A 14,991-nucleotide genomic window follows, 5' to 3' on the forward strand; every position below is an offset into this window, starting at 1 on the left:
TTCATTGAAAAAAAGCTTTGCTTCAACGTAAAAAAATGTTTACCGATTACATTTTTTAAGAAACGGTAAATTTTTTACAGAAATTTTAATTTTCAACGGAAATATGCGCTCATAAAAATTTTGAATATTTAACAAACAAAAAATAAAAATTTAAATTAATTGCTTTGACAAAAATACTTAAACGATTTATAGTTGATAAAGGTAAAAAAAAACGAGTTCTTTATCAAAAGCATTCAATTTTTTGATAGAAGTAATTTTTTCAATTCATTCTTATTTTGTTAAATGTTACATTTTTATGAGAGCATCCTTTCGTTAAAAAATAATTTTTCTGTAGAAAATTTACCTTCTTAAAAATTTGTTACACAAAATTTAAATATTTATAGAAAAACGTAATATTTTTTAACAACTTCCGCCAAGATTCTTAAAAAAAAATATTTTGCAAATTTTTTCTAAGAAATTTAATTTCTACCAAAATAAATCCATTGGCGTTTTTATGGCAGAAAGACAATTATTTTTAAATATATATATGATCGAAAGATTTGGATTTAAAAAATTCTGCCTGCATCGTTACTAATATGCTATGCCACTAGCCAATCTAATGTCCACTTATTTTGGTTTGAGTGATTTTAAAAGGTGGTACATTTCTTCGAAAATGTACGCTTAACTCATTGAAAAATTCAGAAATAGAAGTTTCGTTGCAGCGATACATTTATTCTTTGATCTTAATTATTATTTTTACAAATACAACAAAGAATATAATTGTATGCATATTGTGAGCGGCTGTTCATATGTATTATATAAGTATGTATGTACTTCTTATAGTTGTAATTATTCGTTTAAATTTTTCGAGTTATATTTAGATTAAATTTAAAAAAATATATACATACATATTCTCCTCTCAAGCTCTCAATATTTTTGGTGTCTCAAGTGCTAAATATACAATATTTAAACACTTCCGCTACCACATTTACATATAAAAAAAATTTAAGTGCATAACCATACTCGTGTATACAAAAATAGATACCACATAAATTTTACAAATTTTCTTCTTTACTTCTGTAAGCATAATTTTTGAAAATAATTAAAATTTAATGCAAATATCTAAATACATAAGTTAGCCGTCGAAACATTGATTTGTTTATAAAATAATTTTTGTTTGTTTATGGAAATGAAATTTCACCAAACTTATAATTTAATTATGTATGCATTACGTATAGGTTAAAGAAAATTGAAAATTTGCAACCTTAAAACAAAAAAGCGCGTACAAACGCTAATTTATTTAAATATAAATATTTTTAATTTTTCCTTGCACACTGGCAATCCTATTTTGCTATGTTATTATGTTTATATAATTTTTTATTATATTTAATTATTATTTTGTAAATACATACATGTACGCATAAAAATTAAACAAAAAATAAACTAACTTCTAAAATATTGTACCAAATACACACACGCACACATTATTGCAGTAATAAACATACAAACATACATATAAAAATTTAATTAAACGTGCTTACATGTAAAAATACAAAGAAAACAATATAGAACAAAGAAAAATACAGAAATTGTTTTTTTATTTAATTTTTATTTCATTTTCACTCTGGGTTCATTAAAACGCATAGTTTCGCAAAATTTAAAAAATCTTGTCGCCGTGTCGCTTTGCTTGTGTTTGCGCCTTTAGCGCCACCGATGCACGCGCGGTGCAACCAGCTCGATGCACCAGGCGCGCAGAAGCGCCCAGCAAGTAGCCGGCCGGATGCGGGGCGCTTGCGTGCTGCATACTTTAAGGCGCCGGATGGAGAGCGTAAAATAAGCCGGAAGCATCAAAGTGGAAACGAGTGATCCATTACATACATTTAGGCGCCATGTCGGTTGAGCACACATTTGGCTGTATCCAGAGTTTGACAAAATAAATAAAATTTATTTTTTTTCACTTTTTCAAAGCGCATGCATAGATGCTTGATTGACAAGCAGAAGCGTGTTTTCAGTGCCATTTATGATTACTTTTATTCAGATTTCCATCAAATTTTTTGCAACTTGCGAGCGCCACACACAAAATGAAGGCCGTTTTGGTCCAATTCGATGAGAGCTAAAAGTGTATCAAAATTATGGAAAAAATTAAATTATACAACAGACATACTCTTGCAAACATATACAAACACAGATACTCGAAATATACAATACATAGTGAAGTATAATATGCATAAATAAATATACATATATGTATGTACATATACGTGGGTATGTACATATATGTGCAACATACAAACTTATGTAGCAAAACATACCTAATCAATTAACAACAACCAAATTCCATACATACATACATACATATGTACATGTACTGTAGTGTAGCCGATATATATATATGTATAAATAATAAAAAAAAACATATTAAAGGACGTAGTAAAATTTGTGTAAAGGACTATTGTCCCAAGAACTAAAAATTAAAAACAAAATATAAATAATAGCATAAACATGAAAATGTAACACAAAGGAATGAAAGAAACAAATATATTAACAGAATAATTGCAAACAGATAATAATGTTAGAAAATAACTAAAACAAATAAATTTAAAAACAAAAACATTGAAAACAACAAGAAAAACATTTAGATTTAAGCTTGTTTTAGGGATTCCAAAGTAAACAAGGTATACAGACTTACCAGTCTAAAGCAAAACAACAAAATAAAATAAATCGACATCAGACACAAATAAAAAAAAAAATACACAGACAGCTGCGGAGAAATTATTAAAATCCATTTACCAATTAAACTTAAAATTAAGCACATACCATGAACAACATACAATACAGTGTGTACAGTCAAGTAAAGCATGTTGAGGAGAATGCGTTTAAATTTTCACGTACATATAGTAAAATTAGACCAATACATACACGCTTTACAGAAACCTAATAAGATATCGGACTTAAATACAAATACGATGAACATAGAGGCGGGTATAAACTAAAAAGTTAGCGAGGTCAAGAAACGCGGTTGTTGCCTAGTGGAGAAAAAATGCAGACGTCACTGCTAGACATGGGTAACACTGCGCTGCGCGGCGCCATTGCGTTAACACCGTAGCCGGAGTTGCCGCGCCAACGCCAATAAATGAAAAGCGCTAGCACTATTAACACAAAGAAACACATGAAACACACACACAATTCGTCTTAATTCTTTGAAAAATAACATGTTGTTTGTTTTTGCTTTTGAGAGGTGAGAACGCCAGAAACTTATGTATCTTGGCAAATTTAAAGCTTTTACTTAAGTATGATGAAAATATCGTGGCATTTACTACAATCCTAGCAATTAAATTCGGTTGGCGGTACAAGCGTTGTTTAGCGCCGAAAGATAAAGAAATAATAGACATGACACAACTGTATTGTGTATGACACTGTATGACGATTGGTACAGTGGTGATGCTCAGATGGCGCCGTGTTCAAACCAGTACACTGCACTGAGTTAGTGCGCTGACATCACAGACGGCGCCGACGCTATTGAGCTAGCGCCATAAAAATTGCGCTATTACCCATGGCTAGTCACTGCCTAGCAATTGCCAGTTGGCAGTACGGCACAAGCAAGCGAACTGCAGTTGGCAACGCGTTAGTACGGAAATGGAATTTTGTTGGAAGCGGAAGAATTTTACCATGAACCCAAGGAAAATCGATTCAATTAACAAGTAAAAATTAGCAAAAAAATTTATCAAAAGTGTAAGCAAATACAAACAAACATACTGCATATATTTCTAGGTACGGCAAAACACTGTGCGGGAAGCAAGCAGTTAGCGCAACAGGCAGACACAAGAAATTGGTAGGGCGAAAAATTCATAATGAAAACGAGATAATTCAAGAAAATAAAATTAAAACAAAAACATTAAAATTCCCTCAGTAAAATGCATAATTAAGTACTAAAATGAATTAAGTGAAAGTTATTAGGCATTTAAATGTGTTAACAGCTGATACCCTTCCAAGCAACTTTTTCCAATAAACAATAAACGACTACAAAGACACAAATACACTCACAAAAATATGCGTACATTGAATTCAAGCATTTCAGCAAAAAAAATTAAAAATCGACAAAATAAAATAATAAAAAGAGCAAAACATGCTGCGAAACCTTTATTCCCTGCTTCCACACAATTCCAGCTAACCAAGTCCATTAGGGGCATTCAATAATAACGGACGCTATTGGAAAATTTAATTGTCATGTTTTTTTAATGAAAATAGTTTCAATTTAAATTCGATATATGTATTTATGTATGTATTTACAATGACCATTTTTGCATTTTAAGCTCCATATTCAACAATTATGAATGTATGTATGTAAATTATATATGCAAATTATTAAATGCGTCAGTAATGCCAATTTGCCAGATATTTTTAGTGAAACAATTATTAGAATTTCTTTCTTTTGATAAAATGCAAACATTCTTTGAGAAAAGTGCGTTTTGTTTTCAATAGAAAAAGTTGAAATGCATAACCTTCAAAACCGCAACAAAAACTCTATTGTAGTAGTGAATTTTTTCCAGAAAAATCGTGTAAGCATACATACAAATGTCAGTTGAATTATTAAATGTTTAATTGTTTAATTAAAAGTATGTGTAAGCATATACCTATACACATTAAAAATGCATTGAAATGAATATTAGAAAGTAATAAAATGGCCCAAAAATAATGAGTCACTGTGCAAAATATAAAATCAATAAAGATATAAATATATACACATTATTATTTATTAGTTAAACAAATGCGTTTATATGGCATTTTAAATGTGGGATGGAAACTAATCGATAAATTTTCATTGAAGACTCAATGACTCTAAAATGAACGCTAGGAGGTCACGACGAGTGAAATATGAGGCCGGTGCCTTAATGAAGATCCTGAAGATTGACATGATTGCAACAAATAGCCCTATTAATCAACACAGTTAACTTAGGTTTATATGTTAAAAAAATTGGTTTAAATTTGCATCATGGTACAATAAAAACAGGTAGAAGCCAAATTGACATCAAACCTACAAAAGTCAAAGTTTTCGGGAGAGTAAAAATAAAAATGAGCGTGTAAGGAAAAATAAAAAAATTACATTTCGCTGGTTGACGTTTTTAAGTAAATTTGAAGTTTTGTATTTATTTATTTATTTTCTTTAGTTAAAATTTGTTAATTTGTATGTTCTTTTCTATTTTTTTATACATTGAAAGTTTATATTTATAGTACTCTGTCTTGAGTGCTGAGTTTTCACCCTCCAGATTTTCAATTCTTGACTTCAGCAACAGAATTTCGAGTTTATAGCTGGATTGTTCTAAGTCTCCACTAAACGACTTAAATTAAAAATAATTCTATAAATATATCGCGTTTTAACAATGCTTACTCAGTTTGTGAAGCGCGATCATTTATTAAGCTTTCACAACTTGATTTATGAGTTGCAGTTTTGTTGGAAGGACTTTCCGGCATAAGGTTCATAGGAAGAGCACTTGGCATCAAACGTGCCTTTCCTGTACCTCCTGGTGCATTTATGAAATCTGCTGCTTTAAAATGCTTAACGCACAGCAAGGCATTTCGCTGCAGCTCTACCCCACAGCTGCTTTCCCAACGCTCCTTACGCCGAGGGCATTGAGGCACGTTAAAAAAATTAGTGATGTCTGCATTATATTTAACACCACATAAAAAACAACGCTTCAGGTGCTGCATTTTTAACACATACACTAAGTATAAACCGCACAACACTACAAAAATGCAAATGTTAATTAAAATTTGTTTTTAACGAACATTCAAAAAAAACAAACGACATGACATTTTAAGCGTAACGAAATATAGGAAATAAAATAAAATCAAGTTGAAGTTTAAAGGTTTGGTTCTCATGAGAGCAACGTCATTTTGGCTTCTACCTGTATTTATGTGCCTTGAATTTGCATATACTCAAAACTTTTTTGACAATACACTCACAAATTTTGCTTTCAAGACGATGGGCAATTTTTCAATTTCAAGAGCTTATCATAGTGTTTTGTGTGCAGGAAATTGTGTTTTTGATGATTGTCGATTTGCTCATACGTGTAGGCAAATTGAAGGAAATTTTTTGAAAGTATAAACGCAAAGTTACAAGTAATTGGACGCGATTGCACCTTTTGAACACGTTGTTGTGTACTTCTGATCAACACAACAGATGCGTGTCAGATGATCGTAATAGTTTTCTGATAGTTTGAGACAACGCCAAGTGTACCTTTAGTTGAATTTAACAGCTAATTGGTAGGTTCAGAAGGCGCAGCAGTTAAGCCCAACCGTTGCTAACAAAATCAGTGATCGTTATGCGTCTTCTGAACGGCTTGATACATTAGCCATCAAATTCAACTCTCCAAGGTACACACCAACATGTTGTCTCAAATGATCAGAAAAATATTAGGTGCAATCCCGTATTCCTCGGACTAAAACTAGTAAAACTGTAAAAAATAAAAATTCGCTCAGAGCGAGAGAGTAACATTGAAAAGTACGGGATCGCTTTCTAGTGAAAAAAAGTGGTAAATTCTGTAAACTTCAACATAACCTCCAAATTTTGGTTGTTAATTTTTGCTTATTTTGCATGTAAAAACACTCAGCTCACACATGTAAGTAACCAAAAATACTTTCAAAGTCATTAGAATCCACTTAAACAGTTAAATACTTTTCAACATGAATTAGCAGAATGCACTTTTCTTTTATTTACAATTTGGTTGCCAAAAACACTACAGCTGATAGTTTGACACATCTACCAGAATTTACCGGCAAAAAATTCTCAGACTAAAACTTATAGTTTCTGACAGAAGGATTACTCTCTTTTTTGTCCTCTAAATAGTCAGAGAACCGAGTACTGGATCGATTTCCAGTAAAATCTGACTGATTCTCACTATTTTTGACTAGCCCGGACTCGTACGGGATCGCTAATATTACGATCATCTAACACGCAACTGTTCAGTTGATCAGAAATACACAAGAACGCGTTCAGAAGGTGCAATCGCAACAGTTTCTGAGCTCTTGCGCCTTCTAAACGTGCCCAATGTAACAAGCCGTTCAGAAGACGCATAACGATCATTAGCAACAGTTGCGCTCAACTGCTGCGCCTTCTGAACCTACCCATTTTTAAGCAAAAAACAAAACTTCAATTCTCAATTCTCACGATCCAATGATCGGGTCTAAACTAAATTAGTATGGGACATCTGACCACCTTTACTTTAAAAAAATTATAGAAATCAGTTAACATGGTCCAAAGTTACATACGTATTCAGTAAGCTAACCTACGTCTATAGTCTCAAAAAAGAGTCACTAATTTGTCAGCTGGAGCGGGTCACAAAAACAAAAAAAAAAGAAGAAAAGATCAATTATCCTTTTTTATTAAAAAAAAAAACGCGAGAATTTAGTGATGAAATCTCTCTTGACTCTTTATTACCGCCAAACAATTTTATGTGTATACATATTTAGAATCTGTCAAAATTTTACGTAGCCCCACGAGCTAGGTAAAAATTATGGCGTTCGTATTCACAATGAGAAATCTCAAAATTTTTGTTTGTTTAATTATTCAAAATTTTCTCTTTTCTATCAAAGGCCTTCAGTGGCAGCGCTCCGAGCGTTGAGATAGTCATTTCATTCCATGGTGAAAATACTTTTTATTATGGTGAGAAAATTTTACATTTCTGTAGTGCCAACTCGTAACTTTTTACTGTTGGAAATTTTTGAGTTGCTCTGGTGCAAAAGAAGTTGAGCAATTAAAAGGCAGCAGTTACTGCCCGTCTCCACAGGATAATGTTTATATCTTGATACATATGTTAGAATATAAATAGCCAATGGAGACCGCACATATCAGAGCTCATATCTTGCCATATATTTCCGGCAAGAACGAAAAGAAATGGCAGAATGTTCGACAGCAAGAAACGTCGAATGGAGGAATACTGTGAACAGCGAGAGAATGAGAGCATATGCGATAGATGGCAGAACGTTCTGAGTTCGAGCGCAGGTATATAAGGTCGCTGCTACAGCACACCACAAGTTCAGTTGTAAAACAGAGATCAAATGTGTTAGCAAGTTTTGTAAGGTGTTGCAATTGCCTTAACAAGTAGTGTTAATTGTTGTTGTTGCCTAAACAAGTATTGTAAAGTGTTTGTCGTACGTTTATTTTTTAAATTCTTTGGAAATTTTGTGGGACTATTTTATTTAAGATGCGGGTAATATGGTGCTTACATGAAGCGATTTTACAGGCAACTTTTGGTTGAAAACAACAATCACCCGGTGTGAACGCCCTATCCACGGCTTCCAATGAATTTTGATTCAACTAATCGTCTCTAAAATGGCCTGTTAAACCGCCGCCTGTGAACACCCTTTTATTGGGGTATGTTCTCTGACGATCGTGTCTTGTCCGCAAACGTTCAAATAAACGCGTCGATCACCAATTTGTATTCTGAGAACGCAGCGTTCTTTTTTTCGCACGTTGTTATCGAATGAGTATTTGCAGTTAATTATTGGCTGTATTTCTTTATTCATTCTGAACGTTTGGAATAAACTTTTTCGTTTACTTATTCTTTAGAACGTTCCTGATGATATGTTAACGTATATTTCAAACGCATTCTGTTTATTCCGGCTGTGAACTGGGATTATCCGGAATGTATAAAGAAACGCAGCCATTATATCATTTATGACATAATTTTACATGTTATGTTTAAATTAATATTTATTACATTTCATAAAGATAGTAAGCATTGATAATGACCAATCAAACGTAAAACAATTTCTTTTTTTTTGTCCTCGCACTTGCTCACCACGACGTTTTTGTCAAGCATAATGCGAGACGGTCAAATAAATAGTCACCAAATTCAAATATCAACATTTTTTTGATTTTCATCAAGCATAGCTGACAAAGGCCGACGACACCAATACACTTAAGGTCGGTGTTATGCAGAAATTTTGTTTGGCAAACTGCGTGCAATTGTTGTTGCAGCAAACTCGGAGAGAGCGAGTTTGGCGACTCTCACAGCAAACTAATTTTGTTTGGTCAAACTGCAGCAAATTCGGTGTTGTCATATACAAAAATTTTAAATTTTGCGCGTTATGTACATCTGAAATTCTCATTTCGTGTTGGCAATAGCCATGAAAACCATAAAGAACGTGCAACCCTGTGCCAAACTCGACATAACCACCTCCGAGCAAACTAAGCAGCCGCCATTTAATTTGGCAAACAAAAGTTTGTCTGCATAACACCGACCTAAGGCGTTCATAAAGATATTTGATCGTCTCCGTGGCGCTTTAGTCTAAAAATTTACAAACAAAAGGGGTGTTCATCAAAAATGATAAACTGCTGATAAACTTAATAAAAGAATAAGTGTATCACATTGATAAATAAACTGGCAAACTTTGTATGGAAATCTGTTTAACCGAAGTTTTTCCCTTTATCAAAAGATTTTGGCGTATAAATGCATAAATTTCAGCAAAATTAGCAAAATGCCACCCTAACAGGTTGCCAGGTGGTCGCTTTTGCTACGAACACATAAAAATCAAATGAACACAATGGACGAGGTAAGAATGAAACGTAACTAGCCATATATACAGTTCAAAATGGCTCCTCGACGTACACGGTCATGCTGTCCTGTCGAGTTTTGTTAAAGCAAATATCTGACTAATATATACACAAAAATGAAGTCGGTTCATTAAATATAACATCCAAAGTTTTAAAGGAAGATAATACTACAAAATAATAATTACATAAGTAATGTAATAGTCGTTGGCACAAAGAAAATTTATATTAAAATTAAATGAAAATGTTTAAGCGTACCGTTGGTACGGTACTATCGTATGAACAAAGTAACTGTGAAATAAAAAGGTAACATGCATGATTGTTGCACAAAACGAAACAGAAATTTTTTCAATCACAACTAAAAATTATAATTTGACGAATAATTATAAAATAATAAAATTGGAGGAATAACCAGGCGATATGAGGACATAGTTGAACTACGCAGCGCCAGTGTGGTCGCCAGGGACTAGTAGGACGCAGTGGACGAAGCTACAGACTTTACAGAACACCGCACTCAGGACAGCGACAGGATGCCTCCTGATGTCGCCTGAACACCACCTACATGGCGAGGCGCAAATGCTCCCTGTAAAGGAGCACAATATAATGCTCTGCAAGCAGTTCCTGATCGGGAGCCACAGAAGTGGCCACCCAAGCAAACAGCTGCTTGCAGAGGAGCCCTCGCCTATGCACGTCAGGAGGCATTTATATGAACTGACGGCCGAAGTCCAGAGGTTCATTAAGCAACCTCTGGACCGGACAGCTTACCGACAGGCCCTGAACGGCATTCACAGGGACTCAGTCTCGAGTTATGTAGACTCTAGACCTGTGAATGCCGTTCTAGGCATACCACCCCCGGACATAGACGAGACGGAGCTTCATCTGCCTCGGGAGACACGCACAACACTCGCTCAACTTCGCTCCGGCTACTGCAGCAGGTTGAACTCCTACTTGAGTAGGCTGAATGAGGATGTGCCGAATGAGTGTCCGGCATGCAGAGAGACCCCACACGACTCGAAACATCTCTTCGCATGCCCGGAAAACCCGACAACCCTAACGGCCTTGTCCCTGTGGACAAACCCCACAGAAGCTGCACGCTTCCTAGGGTTGCCGTTAGTGGAACTTGACGACAACGACTGAGATACCAGCCGTCCTGGGCGGGGTTGTAGTAGCCACTACAACAACAACAACAACAGGACATAGTTTCCAGCCATTATAATACAATAATTTACCTAATTGGAGGAATAACCTGGCGACATGAGGACTTAGTTCCCAGCCATTTATATTTTTACCAGCGGATTGCCAAAAAATGCCTACAGCCCATATCGCCTGTTTTTTTTTTGTCATTTGCTGTTATCTTTTACAATTTCTTTAATTTCTATTACAATTTCTTCCATTAATATTACAATTAATTCAAAATACACTAACACACTGAACCAAAAACACCAATACACAAAACAAAAACACACCTACAGCCTGCCAAACACACACACCAGCCTGCCAGAAAAAACGGTAAGAAGAAGAGTTAAGCTGCCTTTACAGGAGGCGATTTTCCAGGCGATTCAACATTGCTCTGGAAAATCGCTCGTGTAAATGGTGATTCAAAAATCGCATGCCTCAAAGTAGACAGCAGCAAGTCAACTTTTGCAGGCGATTATCGCCTGTCAAAAATCGCCTCATGTAAAGGCAGCTTTACGTTACTTATGAAACTGTACGATGATCTGAGGCGAATGAAGTCGATTCCAAAAGTCGAGTTTTTTCAGCGAAAAGTCGATTTTCGACTTAAGTCAGAGTAGACTTTTCCCCATTACTAATCGAAACGTAAACAAAAAATTGTTGACCAAAATTGAAGAACATCGAATTCAATGCTTGGATTTTTAAGAACCTTGAAAAAAACTTTATAATCTGGAAATGGAAGAGGAATTTCTACTGCTCTTGATCGCCAAGTGGCATGATGCCTTCAATAGCAATCGCATGAAACGCCTCCGCGACCACACAGACCCATTTGACTTGCCACAAGATTTCACCAAACAGTTTCTCCTACCGAAATCGATGTGTCGCTCATTAATTGAAGATTTGCTGCCGTTCGACGATCAGGGTACTACTCTGCCACTTGCTTTGAGGTTTTTAGCTGCGCTCAATTTTTATGCTACCGGAATTTTTCAAAATCGTATGGCGGGTAATGTGTTGGACATTAGTCAGCCAACTGTGTCGCGTGCCTTATCGAGTATAACAGAACTATTAGTTAAGCACAAAGGTGACGAAATAAGCTTCCCCAACAACGAAGAGCAACAACTAGTGGTGAAGAAGGGGTGAGTCTCGGAAGAGTCGAAAGATGAGTTCTAATAAACCATCACATTTCACTTCAGATTCAAAGAGAAATGTGGCTTAGATAACATCGTGGGCACCATTGGAACAGCGCATATTAATATATTAATGCCAACCGAAAAAAATGGTGCATCAGTGTATGTAAATGAACTTGGTGAATGCACCATTAAAGTTGAAGGAGTAAGTTCATCAGCAAACCCAGCCATTGATTTTTTAATTAATGTCTATTAAGTATTGCGTTTATTCCACAGATCTGTGATTATCGCTTATTGTTCACCTCATTAAATGCCAGAGGCCCTGGTTCGGTATCTACATCAACTATTTGGCGGAATTCGCCGACACGTCAATTTTTGATGTCCCATAACAACGAATATTCAACCAATGCTCTATTAATCGGAGATATTAAATATCCACTAGAGCCGTGGCTGCTCACTCCTGTAGTGAGAGCTAAGAATCGCAAGGATATTGTATATAATGAGAAGCATAGAAGTGCTCATAATTCAATAAAGCTTGCCTTCGGTCTGTTAAGGACTCGATTCAAATGTCTATCGAAGAAGCGCAAGCTATATTATGCACACGAGCGCGCGGCTAATATTATATATGCATGTGCCATATTGCATAATATGCTCTTGAAGAATGGTGGTGGCACGGAGGTGGACAAAATTGAGCTCGATACATTAGTAGAAGAAACAACGGCGAATGTGAAGGATAGAGCGGCAATGAAGAATGAACCCAAATTCGTAGATGGCACACATGTTAGAAATCGTATTATTCGGACCTAGATATAATGGAAAAATCTCTTAGGCTGTTTCCAAAAATTCGAAAACCTCGAAAGTTCTTAAAAATTAAAAATTAGTAGGCCGTATGCATAAAACCTAAGCAAATGCTTTTTCTTAAAATTTCAGACCTTTTACTCAATTTGTTCATATAAATTTAAATGAAAGGTATGAAATTTAAAGTAAAAGGAACAGTTTAATTTAATTGCATATGACCCAAAGCCTTTGCCAGCGTAAAGTAATAGTCCTATTATTATTATTTTTTAAGTCTATGTTTTTTTCTAATTATATGAAAGGATTACATTACAAAATAAATTACCTTTTTTCTACTAATCACTTGAACACGATGATAACACCTCCTCCCATCTTTTTACGTTATCCGCCAACCTGGTTACCGCAACAGTCAATCCCTGCAAAACGGATAACATTTGCTCTTCCCGCTCATCTCGTTTCTTCATGCTTGCGATAACTGTTTCATACATTTCGTTAAGACATGTCATCTTGCGCTTCCTCGATACATTTGGCGGGTCTTGAGGTACACGTGGAGTATGTAAAGATGATGCAGGTTGCAAAGAATCTTCTGTGCAACAAATTTCCTCTTCAACTAGTTCAGAAGCTTTCGTAGGTGTATCCAGTGGAGTGGTTAGTCGAGGCTCACCAATAATTTGTACCCTAGTGGTATCTAGAGTAGTTGCTAACGGAGGAGTACCAATTATTTGTCTCCGTCCGCTGTCCAATGTAGTTTTTTCTTGTGGTGCTCCAACTATTTGTATCCGTCGAGTATCCAATGTAGTTTTTTCTCGTGGTGCTCCAATTATTTTTAATAGTCCATTATCCAATTGGATAACTTTTAACCTATTGCCCGCAGGTGGATGTGAACCTGGAGGGACAATTTTTTTTTGTATACTCATCTCATCCAAGCCTTGTGAAGCCTTGTCCATGGATGCTGTTGTTGGGTGACAAACAAGAGATGTGTCCCTGTTCTTATTGGAAGGCTCCTCCATTACTTCTATGGGATGTGGAAGAATACCGTCGCATCTATTTATAGCCGCTTCTTCCGACGAGTTCTTGGATTCATCCGCAATTGAGGCGCGCGAAATAAGTTGGATACTTCCGTTATTGCTGGTCTCTGTGAATTTCATTGAGGTATTTGTAGTTGTTGAGCGAGAAATAACAAAATGGTCTGACCGCGAAGTTTGCTAAATACATATTGCAGAAAATTGTTCTGAATATATGCTAGAACTATAAAATTTCAAATGGAAAATTTTACCGGAAAGCCCAATGTTGGAAAATCAAGCAATTCAGTGGATGTACTTTCCAGAATGGTTGCATCTTCGTCGCCCTCAGTTTTTATATAAAGCTCTTCTTCAAAATCTAGTGTGACCTTAATTGTAGTGAATCGAGCTAATTTACATAACAAATACTCTTATGGAATTTTTAACTTACTTCTGTTTCGGAATTCTCTTCTGGAGTAAATGAGCGAGCCTCATTCATGTTGGTTGAGTTTTCGTCGTCTATTTCTGATTTAATTTCTATCTTTATTTCAGGTTCCGTAATGATCTTAAAAAATTCAGATTTTCTTGGTTATATAAAAAAAATATATACATGTATTTATATTGGCAGTGTCTACACACACTCGCCACGATAACTTTTACCGTAGATCTACGGTAATTTTTACGTGTATTATGTGTTGCCGGAGAAGTGGGGCAGCGCTTCTTTATGCGTAGGCGGCCTTCGGTCGCGCTTAGGGATTATAACCCTTACTACTCACAATTCTCCTTTCTGTGTTGCCGGAGAAGTGGGACAGAACTTCTTTCTGGGTAGGCGGCCTTCGGCCGCGCTTAGGGATTATAACCCTTACCACTCAGAATTCTCCTTTCTGTGTTGCCGGAGAAATGGGACAGAACTTCTTTCGGCGTAATTTTTACCGTGGCGCAAGTAAGTAGACACTCCCACTTATCTTTCTATGTACCTCAGTCTCACTCTCATTTCCTGGTGTTTCTTTAAATTGTTTAGGCGGTTGGCTAGCATCTTCTTCGTCTGCAAAAGCGAACTGATCATACTCTGGTACGCCACTACTTCGTCCACGCCGTGCTCGACATTTCAATTGGCTTCTCCACGTACTCATGGTCTGAAAGTTATATCGTTATTGCATTCACTTTTTATATATGTACCTATTTTACTAACTTCCTTCCATTTCTCAGCCGTCCGTTTTGCGCCATCCATTGAATTTAATTGTAACGCCAATGTTTCCCATAAATCGCTCACACTTCCAAATTTAGATGTCAACATTTCCGGATGCTTGCGGGCGTAATTCACGAAAAAGAGCAATTGTTCCATGGTGGCGCGGTTTTTTTT

General features: G+C 35.7%; 3 protein-coding genes and 1 long non-coding RNA gene across 4 annotated transcripts in view; 3 read left to right on the forward strand and 1 right to left on the reverse strand.

Annotated features, from left to right (window-relative positions):
- LOC118748532 (phosphatidylinositol 4-kinase alpha) overlaps positions 1–14,991 on the forward strand; it is a 50,211-nt gene that overhangs the window by 23,443 nt on the left and 11,777 nt on the right. The gene's annotated exons all lie outside the window — the stretch shown is intronic.
- LOC118748533 lies at positions 1,985–14,991 on the reverse strand (the record flags this gene model as incomplete). The annotated part of the gene is given in 6 exon segments (XM_036483054.1): positions 1,985–2,092; positions 12,953–13,832; positions 13,904–14,017; positions 14,080–14,193; positions 14,606–14,764; positions 14,821–14,991. Coding segments are annotated over 5 exon segments (1,428 nt in total), but the record flags the coding sequence as incomplete, so codon positions are not given.
- Positions 8,599–9,869, forward strand: LOC118748537. Its single transcript, XR_004994063.1, has 2 exons — positions 8,599–8,905; positions 9,229–9,869. It is a non-coding gene; the product is annotated as an uncharacterized LOC118748537 (long non-coding RNA).
- LOC118748536 (putative nuclease HARBI1) lies at positions 11,228–12,734 on the forward strand. The gene is made up of 3 exons (XM_036483056.1): positions 11,228–11,841; positions 11,899–12,037; positions 12,109–12,734. Exons 1-3 carry the CDS (start codon positions 11,441–11,443, stop codon positions 12,637–12,639), a joined length of 1,071 nt encoding a protein of 356 aa, XP_036338949.1. The 5' UTR covers positions 11,228–11,440; the 3' UTR covers positions 12,640–12,734.

The sequence above is a fragment of the Rhagoletis pomonella genome, unplaced genomic scaffold (assembly GCF_013731165.1).
Source record: "Rhagoletis pomonella isolate Grant_MI unplaced genomic scaffold, Rhpom_1.0 Rhpom_scaffold_00013, whole genome shotgun sequence".
In the NCBI taxonomy this organism is placed as follows: Eukaryota; Metazoa; Arthropoda; class Insecta; order Diptera; family Tephritidae; genus Rhagoletis; species Rhagoletis pomonella.